The sequence below is a fragment of the Schistocerca gregaria genome, chromosome 5, assembly GCF_023897955.1.
Source record: "Schistocerca gregaria isolate iqSchGreg1 chromosome 5, iqSchGreg1.2, whole genome shotgun sequence".
Lineage (NCBI taxonomy): Eukaryota > Metazoa > Arthropoda > Insecta > Orthoptera > Acrididae > Schistocerca > Schistocerca gregaria.
This window is the reverse complement of record NC_064924.1, coordinates 500,466,550-500,487,301: the sequence shown is the minus strand read 5'-3', so window position 1 is coordinate 500,487,301 and position 20,752 is coordinate 500,466,550. Positions and strand designations below refer to the sequence as shown.

General features: G+C 40.6%; 1 protein-coding gene across 1 annotated transcript in view; it reads right to left on the bottom strand.

Annotated features, from left to right (window-relative positions):
- The window catches only part of LOC126272137 (guanine nucleotide exchange factor subunit Rich), a 274,952-nt gene that overhangs the window by 159,385 nt on the left and 94,815 nt on the right, over window positions 1-20,752 (bottom strand). The window contains exons 9-11 of the mRNA XM_049974745.1: window positions 4,158-4,394; window positions 3,710-4,076; window positions 3,348-3,559 (exon numbers count right to left, since the gene is read on the bottom strand). Coding sequence (XP_049830702.1) covers window positions 3,348-3,559; window positions 3,710-4,076; window positions 4,158-4,394 — 816 coding nt within the window. The remainder of the gene's footprint in view (window positions 1-3,347; window positions 3,560-3,709; window positions 4,077-4,157; window positions 4,395-20,752) is intronic.

Below are 20,752 nucleotides of genomic sequence, written 5' to 3'. Positions count from 1 at the left end.
TTTAGGCTCGTTTTCAAGCAACATGATTTTACTGAACTAAATCCCTTTGATTGGAAAGAACCCTGTTCACATGCAAAAGAAACTGACTTGAAAGTGAGTAAATTGTAAATACAGTGCAATGTTAAAGGCTTGTAAAATAATTCGGCTGATTTAGAATACCATGTCATGAAGTGCTGTAAAATATCACTGCCCTTTAGGATAACGCATCTAAACATGCAGTATCTTAGGAATAAACTCAATTTGCTACAATTATTTGTGGATGAGAATTCACCTCACATCTTAGTAAATAACAGAACATGGACTAAAAGACAATGAAATGGAGTATTACAAATTATATGGTTGTGTGTTAGCAGATAGTTACTGCAGCCAACAACAAAAAGGGGGTGGAGTGGCAATATTTGTAAATGAACATCTTTCATTTAAGAAAATCTCATTTGCTGAACAATAATGCAAAGAAAGAACAATTGAAAAGACTTGTGTTGTAGTCCACATAAACGCTCATTCAAGCAGGTTAGCTAAACATAAAGTTATTGGTATGTACCACCCACCAAATTCAGAAGTGTTGTACTATGTTGATAGACTTAACAAGGCAATTAGACAAACTGGCCCCACTGACCTTATCATTGTATTGTATGTTGTATGTTAACCGGGGACCTAAAAACAACGGAGAGGCTCTGTCCCCGCTGCAGCCGCAGTGGTCCACAACCCCACAGCGACTACCACAGTCAACTGCACCCCTCTGCCGCCCCACACTGAACCCAGGATTATTGTGTGGTTCGGCCCCCGATGGACCCCCAGGGAATGTCTCACACCAGACGAGTGTAACCCCTATGTTTGCATGATAAGAGTAATGGTGGTGTTCACATACGTGGAGAACTTAATTGCGCGCAATTGTGTACCTGTCCCTTTTTCCCCCTAAGAAGTCTTTCTGCTCCCGGGATTGGAACAACTCCCTAACCGCTCCCTTAAAACCCACATCTTTTCGTCTTTCCCTCTCCTTCCCGCTTTCCTGATGAAGCAACCACGGGTTGCGAAAGTTTGAAATTTGTGTATGTGTTTTTTATCGTGTCTATCTACCAGCACTTTCTTGTTTGGTAAGTCACAGATATGATATAAAAATTTAAACCCTCAAGAGAATCTGCTACCTTTGCAGATTAGGCAGAGTGATGACCACCAAGGTCCAATATAATTGCTTCATTATTTCATATTTTGTTTTCCATGGTGCAAGTTCTTCCCTTCAAACTATTCCATTGTCTATAATTTTCACCCCTTTATTATTGTCCTCTCATACAATAAAACTAACGGGCAAAGGCTGTTATTTGGAATATAAAGAATACACATTATTTAATAATGATTATAAGTTCTATTTTAGTGCATAAAAAGTAATGTTGCATATTTTGTGTGAGTATTTTCTCCCTTGTCCTTTCCTTTTATGAACAATGGTTGTACTTAATGCATCTTTTATAGGGGCAGTATGAGATTTGTCTTTGGGGAACGATCTTCTTTATTTCTTCTATCCTGAAACACTCATTCCCATATTTTCCTTTTCACCCTTTTCCAACGAGAGTATTCCATTTTCCCTCTTTCCTATTAACACACTTCTATCGCACAAACTCTTTCTTTGTTATGCCACGATATAGTAAATACAACCCATTTTCACGGGAAAAGCTGAGAGATGATTCACTGTGACACAGATTAGGCACATCAAGTCAGATAATGACCCCCCCCCCCTTTTTTTTAACGCACAAATGATGTGTGTGTAGCAGAAAGACACACTTGTTAGTAAAGTCATTTGACTTGGGGGGAGAAAGGAGGAGGGAGAGAGACAGCCATGAATAGCAGAGAACTGATGATCTGACACGTATTTAGAAACACAAAGATAGGACACATGAGATATTTGGCCAATGAGAAAAATACAGTAGTTAATAATTTCTCACATTTTTTGAATAGTACAAAATCTAAAGAGCAATTAAATAAAGTCTTTGTATCTGATGATTATTAAAAGGAATTAAAAAAGAAATTAACAGCTAACTATGAAATGTTCTTAATGAGATTCAGTAGGCTAGAGTTTCATATACGTAGATGGTATTTGCCCTGACAAAAGAAACGTAGCAAATCAGAGATGATGAGAGAAACAGAGATGTGAAAAAATGTGATTACTTCGCCAATTGAGATTACAAGCTTATTAGAAGTCAGCTATGTGATTTTCTGTACACTGTGTAAAATGTAAATTTGAAAGAAAGCTCAGGTGATACAGTTTCACTTCATGCCCTCTTTCACTGCTGCCTATCCACACATCCAGTAGGCGAACTCGTTTTACGTGTGTTGGGGTGGTGTGGTGTGGTGGCTGCACTGGCTATGGGGTAGTAACAAGCTGCCAGCCCATAAGAGTTCACTAGCCACAAACGGGCAACATTTCCTCGACTATGACCAAGCGTATTCTTGAAGACTCAGTGTTTGAATTTAAAAGGTTGATGACTGACACTGTTACTAAATACAGTACATCGGAAATACTTGCAAAAATGATGAGACTGAGTTATAAGTGGCACAAGAAAAGGTGGTTGCTCGGCCCCTTCATCACGTATCGACTCGGTCTGGAACATCTTCCATCAACTGTCTTGTTTTTCCATTACTGCTGCAACCTAGCAGTGGCTGTATCATGACTGCACAGTGAAGCTAAATGTTGCGAGCTGTGTTGGCAACAACAATTGTGGATTATGTCAGCATTTCCTCTGCCATGTCTCCTCTCTCTCCACAACGGCCTACAATATTCCCACAACTCTGCCACCATTCGCGGTGCAAACCATTTATTTATAACTCGTTCAGTCACATCAAATGTCAATAGGAAGAAAACGGGACCAAGTCAAGTGAGATGTCCAGTAAGAACTTAGAATCAAGGTAAACCATATTACGAAGAAATGTAAAATCAGGGAATTTTTAGCATTGATCTTACAGGTTTTTAACAGAGGCTACAAATTTATGGTTTAAAACTGCAAAAAAAGTAAAATCAGACAATGTAAAATTGAAGTTCCACTCCTATACAATAAATGTGCTTTACAATGATGTATGGAGTATAAACATAGTTGCAAACAATAGATCTGCAAAATAATTCTCTCACATCCTTTTAGCAAGAAAATGGATTGTACACCATCATTTAATGAAACTGTTGCCCTACTGTGATCTTTCGGCCTTAAACATGCCTTAAACTCACTACAGTAATTATCACTGCAGCTACACCAATGAAAGAAAGACCCTCACTAAATAAATAATTTCACAAAATGTGCTATCTGATATAATAGAATATAAATCAGAAACAGGGAAATGGAAGCTGAGAAACACAAACTTACAACATCATTAATTTCATTCACATTCTTCATTTCTCGCTGAACCATAAGAAGTCTTCCACTTATGTTCAGCATAATACTTTCAAACTCTTTCGAGGCATGACGACCTATTTCTGTACGTAGTGCAGTTAATGTAACAGACACAACACAAGCAGGATGCACACACAATGCACTGATATCCAAGGCCTGTAGTCTTGTCACTTCCACAGCTCCCACTAAGTGCATGAAAGAGAGGAAAACAATGCATTAAAATAAAATCACACTCCCCATTGGTAATCTCTATTCATGATAAGCATTAAGATCAAAATCTCTAAGCAATGATAACAATTTATATCATCTACTAGATGTACTAAAACCATACTTACAAGGTTGGTTATCTCGCGCCAGAAGTGAATAAATAGTAAGCTGTCCATTTGCACAGAATATTATAAGCTTATCCCTGAACATATTCAAAAGTAGTACCTGTGCTGATACTTTAGTGATTTTTGCAAAAGCATTGTCTAGCCTCGCTTCTCGAGGGTATATGCGAATTTCATCTCTATTTTCTATTATGCTGTAACACCCCATCACCAAATGCTCTCTCCACCACATCAGTCCACCAGTCACCACAAAGTCTTTCTCCTGAGTTTCGTTTCCAAATAATTTCCATTTGCGGCTGATTAAGGAATAATGTGCTAAACCAGTACGGCCTGCAACAGCTAAATTTTGGCCTTCTGAATCTAGAGCTGTGTACTGCAATAAATAAATTGATTAATAAACAATATTTTAAGACGTTTTACAGTAAAAAGTAACTGAAAAGGACACTAGACTCACTCTTATTGGCCAATTAGTGCTAGAGTATGCAGAAGGAATAGGAACAACAATCCACTGTTTACTGCCCATCAATGTGCTTGTAACAGTAACATTTTCTGTATCTAAGAAGACTTCTCCTGAGCTGTAAAGAGGTGAACGTTGGTCCTTAGGATGCTGATGATAAACTTTCATTAAATTTTCTCCAAGATTGATGTATGTCCGATCTCCGCCTTGAAGATACAGGTGCCCCTGATGACTCTGTGCACAGAAATTTATGTACAAAGATTTTACTATCAAAGGCTTTTTGAGCTTAAGAGGAATATGGAAAATAACATCCAGGAATAAGTAAATCTAATGTTGTACCTCAGGGAAAAAGTGTTTCCACAATACATAAATCATAAGTGTAGAGGATGGGAACAATGAAGGGGAAGGGGAAAGAGAGGGGGAGGGGGAGGGGAGAGGTATCAAAATGTGAACAGTGAAATTCTGTATTTTTGGAATTAAAAGTAAAACAATCAAGATCGACTAGTACTATGTACCAAATAATTGTACCAGCTGCAAGTAAATTAATGCCTTATTAACAAGGGGATGTCTTCAGGAGAGGGATTGACTTTTTGAAACCATCTTTTTTTTTTTGTGCTGTACTTGAGGGTGCCAACTATCACTCTGTGCAGCCATTCATCAAAGCAGACCCACATTTGTGATTAATGAATGAAACTGAATTTTGCATGAGAGCCTAGAGAAGGGGTAGTCACCTTTTTTTCTTACTGTCCACTCTTATATTTCTGTTAGTAGTAAAATTTTCTAATCGCCCACCAGTTCCTCAGTAATGTTGATTTACAAAGTAGTTAAGCAATTTTACAAAATTTACTAAGCGGTGTTAAAGCAAGATAAAGTGTACAATAGTAGTTATGTACCAAGTACTCCACATCAAAATGTTATGAAAAGGCAATGAAAATGTTTTTAAAATCCCTTGCCACCTACTGACCACTATGAAAGCTGGAACATCCACTAGTGGGGAGGGAGGAGGAAGGGGGGAGAGAGGGAGAGAGAATGGCTACATATGGGCTGGAGGGGGGAGGGGGGAAGAGGGAAACAGTACAGCGAGGCAGTGGGAAACAGGTTAGTGGAAGTTTAAGCGAGGGGGACCGCAAGTGAACAGTATGTGCTGAAGAGAGAATTCCCATCTGCATAGGTCAGAGAAACTAGTGCTGGAACAGAATATCCAAACAGCACAAGTAGTGAAGCAGCTGTTGAAACCATTAACGCTGTTGTGCACAGCATGTTTGGCAAGTAGATGGTCAACTTCGTATTTTGCCATATCTGTCAGTAGCCATTCATGCCTGCAGACAGATTGTTACTTGTCATGCCCACACAGAATTGAAGCTCAATTAATACATAACATGGCTGCTTTTACACATGGCCCTGCCTTTTATTGGGTAGGAAATGCAGGTGACTGGACTGCGGTAGGAGGCAGTGGGTGACATTGGGTGAATTTTAAGGACAGACTTGAGCAGACTACAGAGGAATGACCCATGGGCTGTTGCATTGGCAGCAGTATTGGAATAGGAATGAACAAGGACAGTCCATATGTCGAATGGGCAGTGAAATACAACTTTTAATGATGTGGCACAGCGACAGGTAGATGAACCTACTGTGAAAACTATTGGTGAGCCGTTCAAAGCTTTGGTGATACTAGGTGAGAAGGGTGCTGATAGGTGGCTGGCTACCATGGTTACTGTTGTCAGAGGATGAAGTGTGTTGAAGATCTGTTCTTGCCTGGAATAGATAGGATTTAGTGCACCAACTGTAGCTCTGGTAAGGTTTTTGGTATATTTCAACAACTCCTGCTTTCCAATGCATATTTGGTGTTCAAAAATGGCAAGGCTGTATGGAAGAAACTTTTTGACGTGAAACAGGTGACAGCTATCAAAGTGGAGCTAATATCAGTGGTTAGTGAGCTCCATATGTACAGATGTACTTATGGAGCCATGTGAAAGATAGATATCCCACCTATGAAGGCAACTCATTAAGTTGAGAAAGACCAGGACCTTCACCTACCTAAAATCCTACCCATGTCACCCCAGTTGTGCTCTGCTACCCATCCATCTAAAAATATCTTTGTTCACCCCTATTCCAAGTCCAATTCTTCACCTTATGGTTCATTCCCATGTGGTCGACACAGGTGCAAGATCTGTCCCATGCATCTCACCCACCACCACCTACCACAGTGCAGTAAACATCATTTCCTACCCTATAAAAGGCAGAGCCTTGTTTGAAAGCAGCCATGTTACATATCAACTAAGCTGAAATTACTGTACTTGACAAGTACCCAACTGCCTACTCACAGGAACGGCCACCACCAAATTATGGCAAACTTCAAACTTGACCATCCAGATGCTTCGCACAACAACACAAATGACTTCAACAGCTGCTTCACTGTGTGAACCATTTGGATGCTCCCTTTCAGCACTAGTTTCTCTGAACTATGCAGGTGGGAATTCTCCCTCCAGTGTATGCTGCACCCTGGTCTAAACCTCCACTCACCTGTTTTCTGCTTTCTCATCTTAACTTTTATCTTCTCTCTTCTGTCCACACCATTCCTCCCTTGTCTAAATCATATACTGTATTCTCCCACAACTTTTCCCCCAACCCCATCTTGGCATTCCTCCCCCACCTATGCCTCACCCCTTTTTTCCAACCCTCCCTCTTTTTCTGTCTCCCATCTCATTTTCACCTTTGTCTCCTTTCCTTTTCTCCCTTCCCTTCCTCTCCTTCCTCTACCTTTTATAGGGTCTACTCTCCAAATTTCTTTCATCTTGTTGTGCAACCCCTGAGTCATCTTTCGAGAGACCTGCCACTCACTTACCTCACCTCATGTTTCCCTGCCTACTCTCTATCCACATGCATATGCCCTGGCAACTGATGTCAATAATCAACAGCCAGTCTCGTTGTGGCTACAGGTGCATGTGTTTGGTTGTTGGTATGAGTGGATGTGTGTACTTCTACTACAGAAAGAGCAAAAGTCTAAACATTTTCTGTTGCATGTTTGTACACACCACATGGGAATTTACACATTGTAATACACATACAAATTCAGTATGCACACAGTAGATTTATTAAGTAGCTGCATTACCTCAAAACAAAATACAAAATTTGTTAAAAATGTATTATCACACTAGTTTTGATCACACATCCCTTCCCTTGTAACACACATCTACATCTACGTGATTACTCTGCTATTCACAATAAATTGCCTGGCAGAGGGTTTAATGAACCACCTTAAAGCTGTCTCTCAACCATTCCATTCTTGAATGGCGAGCGGGAAAAAATGAGCACTTAAATTTTTCTGTGCAAGCCCTGATTTCTCTTATTTTATCATGATGATCACTACTCCCTATGTAGGTGGGTGCCAATAGAATGTTTTCGCAATCGAAGGAGGAAACTGGCGATTGAAATTTCATGAGAAGATCCCGTCACAATGAAAAATGCCTTTGTTTTAATGATTGCCATTCCAATTCACATATCATGTCTGTGTTACTATCTCCCCTATTTTGCGATAATACAAAACAAGCCGCCCTTCTTTGTACTTTTTCAATGTCATCCGTCAGTCCTACCTGATGCACATCTCTCATCACACAGCAATACTCCAGAATAGGGCGGACAAGTGTGGTGTAAGCAGTCTCTTTAGTAGACCTGTTGCACCTTCTAAGTGTGCTGCCAATGGATCACAGTCTTTGGTCTGCTCTGCCCACAACATTATCTATGAGATTGTTCCAATTTAGGTTATTTGTAATTGTAATCCCTACGTATTTAATCGAATTTACAGCCTTCAGATTTGTGTGACTTATCGCATAACCGAAAATTAGTGGATTTCTTTCAGCACTCATGTGAACAATTTCACACTTTTCTTTATTCAGGGTCAACTGTCACTTTTCGTACCATACAGATATCTTATCTAAATCATTTTGCAATTTATTTTGGCCATCTGATAACTTTACAAGATGGTAAATGACAGCATCATCTGCAAACAATCTAAGATGGCTACTAAGATCGTCTCCTATATTGTTAATATAGATCAGGAACAATAGAGGACCTGTAACACTTCCATGGAAAAAGCTGAATATTACTTCTGTTTTACTCGACAACTTTCCATCTATTACTATGAACTGTTACCTTTCTGACAGGTAATCACAAATCCAGTCACACAACTGAGGCGACATTCCATAGGCATGCAGTTTGGTTAGAAGATGCTTGTGAGGAACGGTGCTGAAAGACTTCAGTAAATCTCAAAATATGGAATCAATTTGACATCCCCTGTCGATAGCACTCATTACTTCATGAGTATAAAGAGCTATTTGTTTTTCGCAAGAACTATATTTTCTGAATCCGTGCTGACTACGTGTCAATAAATTGTTTTCTTCGAGGTACTTCATAATGTTCAAATACAGTATATGTTCCAAAACCCTACTGCAAAACAACATTAACGATTTGGGCCTGTAATTCAAAGGAGTACTCCTACTTCCCTTTTTGGGTATTAGTGTGGATTGAGCAATTTTCCAGTCTTTAGGTACAGATGTTTCTGTGAGTGAGTGGTTGTATATAATTACTAAGTATGGAGCTATTGTATCAGCATACTCTGAGAGGAACCTGACTGGTATACAATCTGGACTAGACGCCTTGCCTTTATTATGTGATTTAAGCTGGTTTGCAACACCAAGGATATCTACTATGTTTCTCATCTTGGCAGTTGTTCTTGATTGGAATTCAGGAATATTTACTTTGTCTTCTCTGGTGAGGGAGTTTCAGAAAACCATGTTTAATAACTCTGCTTTAGTGACACTGCCATCAGTGACTTCATCGTTGTTATTGCACAGTAAAGATATTGATTTCGTCTTGCCACTGGTGTGCTTTACATATGACCAGAATCTCTTTGGGTTTTCTGCCAGATTTCAAGACAGAGTTTCGTTATGGAAATTATTAAAAGCATTTCGCACTGAAGTACGTGCTGTATATCGAACTTCTTTAAAACTTTGCCATTCTTGGGAATTTTGCATTCTTTTAAATTTGGCATGCTTTTTTGCTGCTTCTGCAACAGCCCTCTGACCCATTTTGTGTACCATGGGGGATCAGTACCATCACATATTAATTTAAGTGGTATATATCTCTCAATTGCTGTTGATGCTCTCTCTCTGAAATCATTCCATAACTTTTCTACACTTTCATGATCAGATCAGAAGGAGTGAAAACTGTCTCTTAAAACAGCATTTTTATCAGCTTTGCTAAATAGATATACTTTGTGTCTCTTTTTGACGTTTGTAGGTGTTACAGCATTCAGCCTATCAGCAATTGCCTGGTGGTTGCTAATCCCCATATTCGTCACAATTTGTCCAGGATTATTTGTTGCTAAGAGGTCAAGTATGCTTTCACAACCATTTATGCTTCGAGTGGGCTCATGAACTAAATGTACAAAATAATTTTCTGAGAAAGCATTCAGTATAATTTCGGATGATGTTTTATGCCTGCTGGCAGCTTTAAGTACATAATTTTTCCAGCATATCAAGAGTAGATTGAAGTCATCACCGACTATAACTGTATGAGTGAGGTACCTATTTCAAATGAGACTCAAGGTTTCTTTGACATGTTCAACAACTATATCTTCTGAGTCGGGGGTCAATAAAACGATCCAATTAATAGTTTAGTCCAGTTGTCAAGTATAACCTCTACCCATGCTATTTCACAGGAAATATCTACTCCAATTTTACTACATGACAAACTACTTCTGTCAGCAATAAATACTCCACCACCAACTGTATTTAATCTATCCTTTCTGAACGCTGTTAGATCGTTTGAAAAAATTTCATCTGAACTTATTTCCGGTTTTAGCCAGCTCCCTGTACCTATTACTATTTGAGGTTCAGTGCTTTCTATAAGGGCTTGGAGTTCTCGTTCTTTCCCAACACAGTTACAACAATTTACAACTACTGTACCAATAGTAACTTTTACTGTGTTTTACCTGTCCCCTTTTAGACGGACGCCATTACTGTGGTTCCCCGGGACCCTCTAACCTAATAAACTGCCCAGTCCCTTCCACACAGTCCCCACTACCTGTGTAGCCGCTTCCTGTGTGCAGTGGAAGCCTGACCTATTAAGCGGAACCCGGAACCCCGCCACCCGATGACACACGTCAAGTAATCTGCAGCCTACATAGACACGGAACTGCCTGAGCCTCTGATTCAGACCCTCCACTCAGCTCTGCACCAACGGATGCTGCAGATGGTGAGCTCTGCCTTAATCTCCCAAGCAAGACTGGCAATCTTTACCATTGCTGCTATCTGCCCAAAACCAGAGAGAATCTCCTCTGATCCAAAGCGACACACGTCATTGGTACTGACATGAGGTACCACCTGCAGTTGGCTGCACCCTGTACTCTTCATGGCATCCAGAAGCACCCTTTCCACATCCCGAATGACTGCCCCCAGTATGCACACAGAGTGCACACTGGTTTTCTTCCCCTCCTTGGCAGCCATGTTCCTAAGGGGCCCCATTACACACCTAATGTAGGAGCACCCAGTTCCCAGCAAAACCCGCCCTTTGTGAATGCCCAGACCTTGTGAGCCGAGAAGCTTCCTCTGGAACAGGGTGGACAACTGCATCCAGCTCAGAAACATCGTGAGCCACAGATGACAACTGAAACCTGTCCTCAAACGAACTAGGGAGGCCCTACAATTGGCCCTTCGCAAAGTTTTTTGCTGCCTGTCAGACTTTGAAATGATCTCCCACTCGACCATGGGTGAGGGGCCAACCTCAGTGTAGTCAGGCCCCAGGGCCGCCACAGCAGTGGACTGATCGGGGGCCACATGGGGCACGCTCGACATCCCTCGCACCCCTGCGTCCCACTCCCCACAGTGATGCCCCTTGGCAGCAGTGTCAAAGTGTCAAGCTGTGTGATGGAAGCCAATGCAGCCTGGAGCTGTGAGTGAAGGGTCACCAACTAAGCTCGCATTTGTACACAGCAGTCACAGTTTCTATCCATTACTGCAGTCGCTCCTGTTTGAAGCTCATACAAATATCTAACAAACGAATGGCATACTCAGCTTATTAGCAGCAGGAATACAAAGTGCGCTCTCACTAACAGTCTAAATGACACTGAGCTATATAAGCGAAAACACACAAAATCCTATATGATATGATGGTTGATAACAATGACAGTACCGAATGCTATGCTGTTGTTAAAATAATAGCTTGTGCCTAGCAAGCATTTGATCATGCAAGAAATTACAAAAATAATCTAGTAACTGCTTAGGTATCTGTAAATAAGTCGCTCCTGTTGGAAGCTTGTAATAATATATAACAAATGAACATTGTACTCGCCTGCAACAATTGAAAAGATCTATGCTCATCACTTAAATGAGCTTTTTTTTTGCCTCTTCTTTTTTTTTGGGGGGGGGCAGGGGGGGAAGGAGGCCAGGGGTACATCAGTCTTTTGACTGGTTTGATGCAGCCTGCCAAAAATTCCTCTCCTGTGCTAACCTCTTCATCTCAGAGTAGCACTTGCAACCAACTCCTCAATTATTTGCTAGATTTATTCCAGTCTCTGTCTTCCTCTACAGTTTTTGCCCTCTACAGATCTCTCTAGTACTGTAGATGTACCCTGATGTCTTAATAGATGTCGTATCATCCTGTCCATTCTCCTTGTGTGTTTTCCACATATTCCTTTCCCCTCAGATTCTGCGCAGAACCTCCTCATTCCTACCTTATCAGTCCACCTAATTTTCAACATTCATCTGTAGCAACACATCTCAAATGCTTCAATTCTCTCCTGTTCCGGTTTTCCCACATTCCATGTTTTACTACCATACAATGCTGTGCTCCAAACATACATACTCAGAAATTTCTTCCTTGAATTAAGGCCCATGTTTGATACTAGTATGTTTCTCTAGGGCAGGAATGCCCTTTTGCTCGTTATAAGTCTGGTTTTGCTGTCCTCCTTGCTCCTTCTGTTACTGGTTATTTTGCTGCCTAGATAGTAGAATTAGTTAGCTTCCTTTAATTCATGACTATCAATCCTGATGTTAAGTTTCTCGCTGTTCTCATTTCTGCTACTTCTCATTACTTTCACCTTTCTTTGATTTAATCTCAATTCATATTTTGTACTCATTACAGTGCTCATTCCATTCAGCATATCATGTAATTCTTCTTCACTTTCACACAAAATACACTCCTGGAAATTGAAATAAGAACACCGTGAATTCATTGTCCCAGGAAGGGGAAACTTTATTGACACATTCCTGGGGTCAGATACATCACATGATCACACTGACAGAACCACAGGCACATAGACACAGGCATCAGAGCATGCACAATGTCAGCACTAGTACAGTGTATATCCACCTTTCGCAGCAATGCAGGCTGCTATTCTCCCATGGAGACGATAGTAGAGATGCTGGATGTAGTCCTGTGGAACAGCTTGCCATGCCATTTCCACCTGGCACCTCAGTTGGACCAGCGTTCGTGCTGGACGTGCAGACCGCGTGAGACGACGCTTCATCCAGTCCCAAACATGCTCAATGGGGGACAGATCCGGAGATCTTGCTGGCCAGGGTAGTTGACTTACACCTTCTAGAGCACGTTGGGTGGCACGGGATACATGCGGACGTGCATTGTCCTGTTGGAACAGCAAATTCCCTTGCCGGTCTAGGAATGGTAGAACGATGGGTTCGATGACGGTTTGGATGTACCATGCACTATTCAGTGTCCCCTCGACGATCACCAGAGGTGTACGGCCAGTGTAGGAGATCGCTCCCCACACCATGATGCCGGGTGTTGGCCCTGTGTGCCTCGGTCGTATGCAGTCCTGATTGTGGCGCTCACCTGCACGGCGCCAAACACTCATACGACCATCATTGGCACCAAGGCAGAAGCGAATCTCATCGCTGAAGACGACACGTCTCCATTCGTCCCTCCATTCACGCCTGTCGCGACACCACTGGAGGCGGGCTGCACGATATTGGGGCGTGAGCGGAAGACGGCCTAACGGTGTGCGGGACCGTAGCCCAGCTTCATGGAGACGGTTGCGAATGGTCCTCGCCGATACCCCAGGAGCAACAGTGTCCCTAATTTGCTGGGAAGTGGCGGTGCGGTCCCCTACGGCACTGCGTAGGATCCTACGGTCTTGGCGTGCATCCGTGCGTCGCTGCAGTCCGGTCCCAGTTCGACGGGCACGTGCACCTTCCGCCGACCACTGGCGACAACATCGATGTACTGTGGAGACCTCACGCCCCACGTGTTGAGCAATTCGGCGGTACGTCCAACCGGCCTCCCGCATGCCCACTATACGCCCTCGCTCAAAGTCTGTCAACTGCACATACGGTTCACGTCCATGCTGTCGCGGCATGCTACCAGTGTTAAAGACTGCGATGGAGCTCCGTATGCCACGGCAAACTGGCTGACACTGACGGCGGCGGTGCACAAATGCTGCGCAGCTAGCGCCATTCGACGGCCAACACCGCGGTTCCTGCTGTGTCCGCTGTGCCGTGCGTGTGATCATTGCTTGTACAGACCTCTCGCAGTGTCCGGAGCAAGTATGGTGGGTCTGACACACCGGTGTCAATATGTTCTTTTTTCCATTTCCAGGAGTGTAGCAATGTCACCAGTGAATCGTACCATAGATGTCCTTTCACCTTGAATTTTAATTCCACTCCTCAACCTTTCTTTTTATTGCCATCATTGCTTCTTCCATGTACTGATTGAATAGTAAGAGCAAAAGACTACATCCCTGTCTTACATCCTTTTTAATCCTAGCACTTCGTTCTTGGTCATCCACGCTTATTATTACCTCTTTGTTTTTGCACATATTGTATATTACCTGTCTCTCCATTTAGCATACCCAAATTTTTGTCAGAATTTCGAAAATCTTGCACCATGTTATATTTTCAAACACTTTTTCTGTGTCAACAAATCCTATTATCAACCCCAACCTCAGAATTGTCTCTCTGGTGCTTCACCTTTTCTAAAGCCAAACTGATCGTCATCTAGCACATCCTCTATTTTCTTTTCCATTCTTCTGTATATTATTCTTGACATCAACTTGGACGCATTAGCTGTTAAGCTGATTGTGCGATAATTCTTGAACTTGTTAGCTCTTGCAGTCTTCGGAATTGCATACATGAAATTTTTCCAAAAGTTAGATGGTATGTCGCGAGACTCATACATTCTACACACCAACATGAAGAGTTGTTTTGTTGCCATTTTCCCCATTGATTTTTGAGTTTCTGATGGAATGTTATCCATCCCTTCCACCTTATTTGATTCTAAGTCCCAAATTGTAGCGAAATGCAGGAAGATCTGCAGCGGAGAGGCACTTGGTGCAGGGAGTGGCAACTGACCCATAACATAGACAAATGTAATGTATTGTGAATACATAGAAAGAAGGATCCTTTATTGTATGATTATATGATAGCGGAACAAACACTGGTAGCAGTTACTTCTGTAAAATATCTGGGAGTATGCGTGCGGAACAATTTGAAATGGAATGATCATATAAAATCAATTGTTGGTAAGGTGGGTACCAGGTTGAGATTCATTGGGAGAGTCCTCAGAAAATTTAGTCCATCAACAAAGGAGGTGGCTTACAAAACACTCGTTTGACCTATACTTGAGTATAGGGACATGAAAGGGAAGCAGTGGTTGGGAAGGGAGTGAGACAGGGTTGTAGCCTATCCCCGATGCTCATCAGTGTGAGATCGGATTGGGTTGACGGAGGAGATAGAGAAGATCCAAAGAAGAGCAGCACGTTTCGTCACAGGGTTCTTTGGTAACCTTGATAGCGTTACGGAGATGTTTAACAAACTCAAGTGGCAGACTCTGCAAGAGAGGCGCTCTGCATCGCAGTGTAGCTTGCTCGCCAGGTTTCGAGAGGGTGCGTTTCTGGATGAGGTATCGTATATATTGCTTCCCCCTACTTATACCTCCCGAGGAGATCATGGATGTAAAATTAGAGAGATTAGAGCGCGCACGGAGGCTTTCAGACAGTCATTCTTCCCGCGAACCATACGCGAATGGAACAGGAAAGGGATGTAATAACAGTGGCACGTAAAGTGCCCTCCGCCACACACCATCGGGTGGCTTGCGCAGTATAAATGTAGATGTAGATGTAGATGCAGAAAGTTCTCTTAAATTCTGATTCTAATACTGGATCCTCTATCTCTTCTAAATCAACTCCTGTTTCTTCTTCTAACACTTCAGACGAAACTTGCCCCCTCATAGAGGCCTTCAATGTACTCTTTCCACCTATCCGCTCTCTCCTCTGCATTTAACAGTGGAATTCCTATTGCACTCTTAATGTTACCTCCCTTGCTTTTAATTTCACTGGCTGTTGTTTTGATTTTCCTATATATTGAGTCAGTCAGTTCTTCTGCCAATCATTTCTTTTACAATTTCTTGATATTTTTCATGCAGCCATTTTGTGTTAGCTTCCCTGCACTTCCTCTTTACTTCATTCCTCAGTGATTCGTATTCCTGTATTCCCAAATTTCCCTGAACTTTTTTATACTTCCTTCTTTCACAGATCAAGTAAAGTATTTCTTCTGTTACCCATGTTATGGAGAAAAATTGCAGTAAGTGAAGCAGGCAAAAAGAAATACAAATGTCTCAAAAAAGACCGACAGGAAGTGCAAAACGGCTAAGCAGGGATGGCTAGAGGACAAATGTAAGGATGTAGAGGCTTATCTTATGAGGGGTAAGATAGATACTGCCTACAGGAAAATTAAAGAGACCTTTGGAGAAGGGAGAACCACTTGCATGAATATCAAGAGCTCAGATGGAAACCCAGTTCTAAGCAAAGAAGGGAAAGCAGAAAGGTGGAAGGAGTATGTAGAGGGCCTATAGAGGGGCAATGTTCTTGAGGACAGTGTTATGGAAATGGACAAGGAGGTAGATGAAGATGAAATGGGAGATATGATACTGCATGACGAGTTTGACAGAGCACTGAAAGACCTAAGTCGAAACAAGGCCCGGGAGTAGACAACATTCCATTAGAACTACTGACAGCCTTGGGACAGCCAATCCTGACAAAACTCTACCATCTGGTGAGCAAGATGTATGAGACAGGCGAAATACCCTCAGACTTCAAGAAGAATATAATAATTCCAATTCCAAAGAAAGCAATTGCTGACAGATGTTAAAATTACTGAACTATCAGTTTAATAAGTCACAACTACAAAATACTAACGCGAATTCTTTACAGACAAATGGAAAAGTTGGTAGAAGCCGACCTCGGGGAAGATCAGTTTGCATTCCGTAGAAATGTTGGAACACGTGAGGCAATACTGACCCTACAACTTATGTTAGAAGAAAGATTAAGGAAAGGCAAACCTATGTTTCTAGCATTTGTAGACTTAGAGAAAGCTTTTGACAATGTTGACTGGAATACTCTTTTTCAAATTCTGAAGGTGGCAGGGGTAAAATACAGGGGGCAAAAGACTATTTACAATTAGTACAGAAACCAGATGGCAGTTATAAGAGTCGAGGGACATGAAAGGGAAGCAGTGGTTAGGAAGGGAGTGAGACAGGGTTGTAGCCTATCCCCGATGCTATTCAATTTGTATATTGAGCAAGCAGTAAAGGAAACAAAAACAAAGTTCGGAGTAGGTACTAAAATCCAGGGAGAAGAAATAAAAACTTTGAGGTTCGCCGATGACATTGTAATTCTGTCAGAGACAGCAAAGGACTTGGAAGAACAGTTGAATGGAATGGACAGTGTCCCAAAAGTAGAGTACAAGATGAACATCAACAAAAGCAAAACAAGGATAATGGAATGTTGTAGAATTAAGTCGGGTGATGCTGAGGGAATTAGATTAGGAAATGAGACACTTAAAGTAGTAAAGGAGTTTAGCTATTTGGGGAGCAAAATAACTGATGATGGTCAAAGTAGAGAGGATATAAAATGTAGACTGGCAATGGCAAGGAAAGTGTTTCTGAAGAAGAGAAATTTGTTAATGTCGAGTATTGATTTAAGTGTCAGGAAGTCGTTTCTGAAAGTATTTGTATGGAGTGCAGTCATGTATGGAAGTGAAATGTGGACAATAAATAGTTTAGACAAGAAGAGAATAGAAGCTTTCGAAATGTAGTGCTACAGAAGAATCCTGAACATTAGATGGGTAGATCACATAACTAATGACGAGGTACTGAATAGAATTGGGGAGAAGAGGAGTTTGTGGCACAACTTGACTAGAAGAAGGGATCGGTTGGTAGGACATGTTCTGAGGCATCAAGGTATCACCAATTTAGTATTGGACGGCAGTGTGGAGGGTAAAAATCTTAGAGGGAGACCAAGAGATGAATACACTAAGCAGATTCAGAAGGATGTAGGCTGCAGTAGGTACTGGGAGATGAAGAAGCTTGCACAGGATAGAGTAGCATGGAGAACTGCATCAAACCAAATTTCAAAAGAGAAAGTGTTTGAGGTTACAGCCGAAGAATTAACCACAGCGAAAGTAATAATTTGTTGATCATCAGACAACAATACATATGATTTTTAAATACCTTGAGTTTGCTGTACGTAAACTCAAAAGTTATGAATGAACTATAGTACAATGTGGTGATTTAATATCTATTTTGTAAGTAGTAGTTGTAGTAGTAGTAGTAATAGTAGTAGTAGCAGTAGTACAGAAAGAGAGAACTTGCTTAATGTTATCAAAAGTCACAACCTCCGTGTAACAATCCACTCTCCAATCTGTATTACAAAAACTAGTGACAGTCAGTCTGACCAAGCAGGTGTAAATGCGGATAGGTACTCAGCTCAGACATTCAGCAAGGGATATAGTGATGATCAGGCACAGTTACTTATTGTGCCTCACAGCTGCCCTCCATCTGTGTAGGAATCTCTTGTATATAAGAGAATCTCCAGCAAGCAAAATACAGAATATTTTCTGCAGTTGCAACCTAACTAATCATGGAATAATGCTCTTAATACATCTAATACAAATTACAAGTTCTACAATAGCATACTAAAATTCAGTGAATATTTTCAAAAAGCCTTCCTTAAAAATAAAGTCCAAAAACATAAACAAACCAAAAAAACTGAGTTACTGTAGAAATAAGCATCTTCTGTAACAGGAAGAATGCTTTATTTAAACTTTCAAAAGCGAGCAATAGCAGTGTTCAAAATAGAACAGTCATCCAGAATTTCTAAGCTATTCCAAAAATATAAATTAGTTCTGTAGCAGGTCATAACAGAAGCTAAATTAAGAGAATATGACTGATATACCATATAATCATCAAACAGGACTAAGTCATTATGGAAAGCTGTGCAGAAACTTACTGGGAAGAAGGAAACTCATAAGAACATTGCTCTAGCCCATAATGACCTCCTTATTACTGATCCAAAGTTAATTGCATATCCGTTCAATTTGTAACTTGCAACAACTGCGAGTGATTTAGTGGCCAGAAAATTTGGTAAATTAATTATGAAGGACAACCACACATTTGCAAACCTCGATATATAAAAAAAATTAAAACAAAAAAAAAAAAAAAAAGCTTGTTCCTCAGTCCTGGTAGTCAAGATAAGCTATGAAAAATCGTAAGCTCATAAAAAAAATCAGCAGGTGTTGATGATATCCCTGATCATATGATAAAACTGTTAACAAGCTTTTTTTCACACCACTATTAGATATTTGCAATTCTTCATTATTGCAGGGCATTTTCCCAGATCTGCTACAAACTGCTGAAGTAATGCCTCTTTATAAGAAAGGTGACCCCCAGAAAATGTCAAATTATAGGCCTGTAGTGTTGCTACTATCTGGATTTTCAAATATTACAGAACAGCTCTGCTTAGCTCAGCTAAGAAAATTTTTTCAGTCACAATAATGTACTATTGGTATGCCAGCACGGTTCCAGAGCATAAAATTCCACTGAGACAGCTACCTTTCATCTTATCAACTATATCTTAAGTGCAACAAACAATCACTCCAAAATTTCAGGTATTTTCTTAAATTTAACCAAGTCTTTTCATGTTATTGACCATTTAATTCCCTTAAAAATCTTGATTGTGACGGGTGCCAAATGAGTGGCTAAAATCCTACTTAAGCAATCGATCTCAGGTTACAGAAGTGAAACACAGACACACTTACACTACAAAGAACTACCTTTCAGTACAGGCCTATAATTTGACATTTTCTGGGGGTCACGTTTCTTATAAAGAGGCATGACTCATGGTGTTCCACAGGGCTCTTTCTTAGGACTATTTCGTTTTTAGTATACATTAATGATTTGCCTTCATGTATTAACGATATCCCCTCATATGTAAAGAATGCAAAAGCAGTACTATTTGCAGATGATACCAGTCTGCTTATTGAAGCAAAAAAATGATTCAGATCATACAACTATGCACGTGCCATCACAAATTAAGTTCAACAATAGCTCTTTAGGTAAAGGAACATCTTAAGCCCATGAAAAACAGTTATTCTTCACTTTCAGCCTCAGCAACATAAATATACTGAGAAGCCAACAATTCAAATGAACAATCACGAAATTCAGGATTCCACAGTGATCAAGTTTCTAGGTCTTTGCCTGCAAGAGATTCTGAAGTGGAACTACACACAACAGCCTTAAGCTTGCAGCTCTCTATACCAACATGTGTAATCCGGGTTGAAACTGTAAAAACTGTACTGTGTATTTTTCTCAGTTACACTTGCTATTAAAACATAACATTATCTTTTGCAGAAATTCACCTCCTGCCATAACATCATTCACAAAGCATAAGACAATAACATGAATAATAAAAAAAGCAAACAGTAAAAGTTCATGTAAGCCTTTTTTAAAAACATTTAAATATTCTCCCTCTTCCCTGCATTTACATGCCAAAAATTGTGCTCTTTGTAAAAGAAGTATGGTGAAGAAAGATAATCTGTTTATCCAAACCACTGCTGTGCATGGGCACCATACTAGGTTAAGAGGAAATGTCCATGTAAATTATTCCAGCACACGTCTCCCTCGAAAGGGTGCTTATCACTCTGGTGTAAAAATATGCAATAAGCTTCCAGAAATTATTAAGACAACCAAACATATAAATGCATTAAAAAAAAGCTGCCAAAATATTTTTATTAAATGACTGTTTTTACAGTTTGTCAGATTATAGGAGTAACAAAGTAGAATAATTGCCTAATACTATTGCATTGTAAAGTATGTCCAACATCAGTAATACACTGCATGTACATAAGATTTACTGTACCAATAAATAAATAAAGATACAGAAATTTGGGTTACCAGGCAAAGAAATATTAACACTGGTAAGGATGTTTTCAACCACTGCAAATAACATGAGAAAAGTCAGTACAATCAAGTAACTGACTGGGAAAAACAAATATTTACCTACTTGCAAAGAGCAACAGCCTTCCAGGATTATTTGCCTCAGCAAAACACAAGAGATACTTGTTATACAAGGTGTGTCAAACCTTTTGGGTCAAATAGAAACAAGTGATAGTGAATACACAACCAATTATATTGAGATAGGGAACCAAGGGTCGGAAATGCATATTTAATATGTTATGGACATATACAGCATACGTTGCATAACAACAATGTAGTTCATAGTAATTGTTCAAAGCTATGACCAC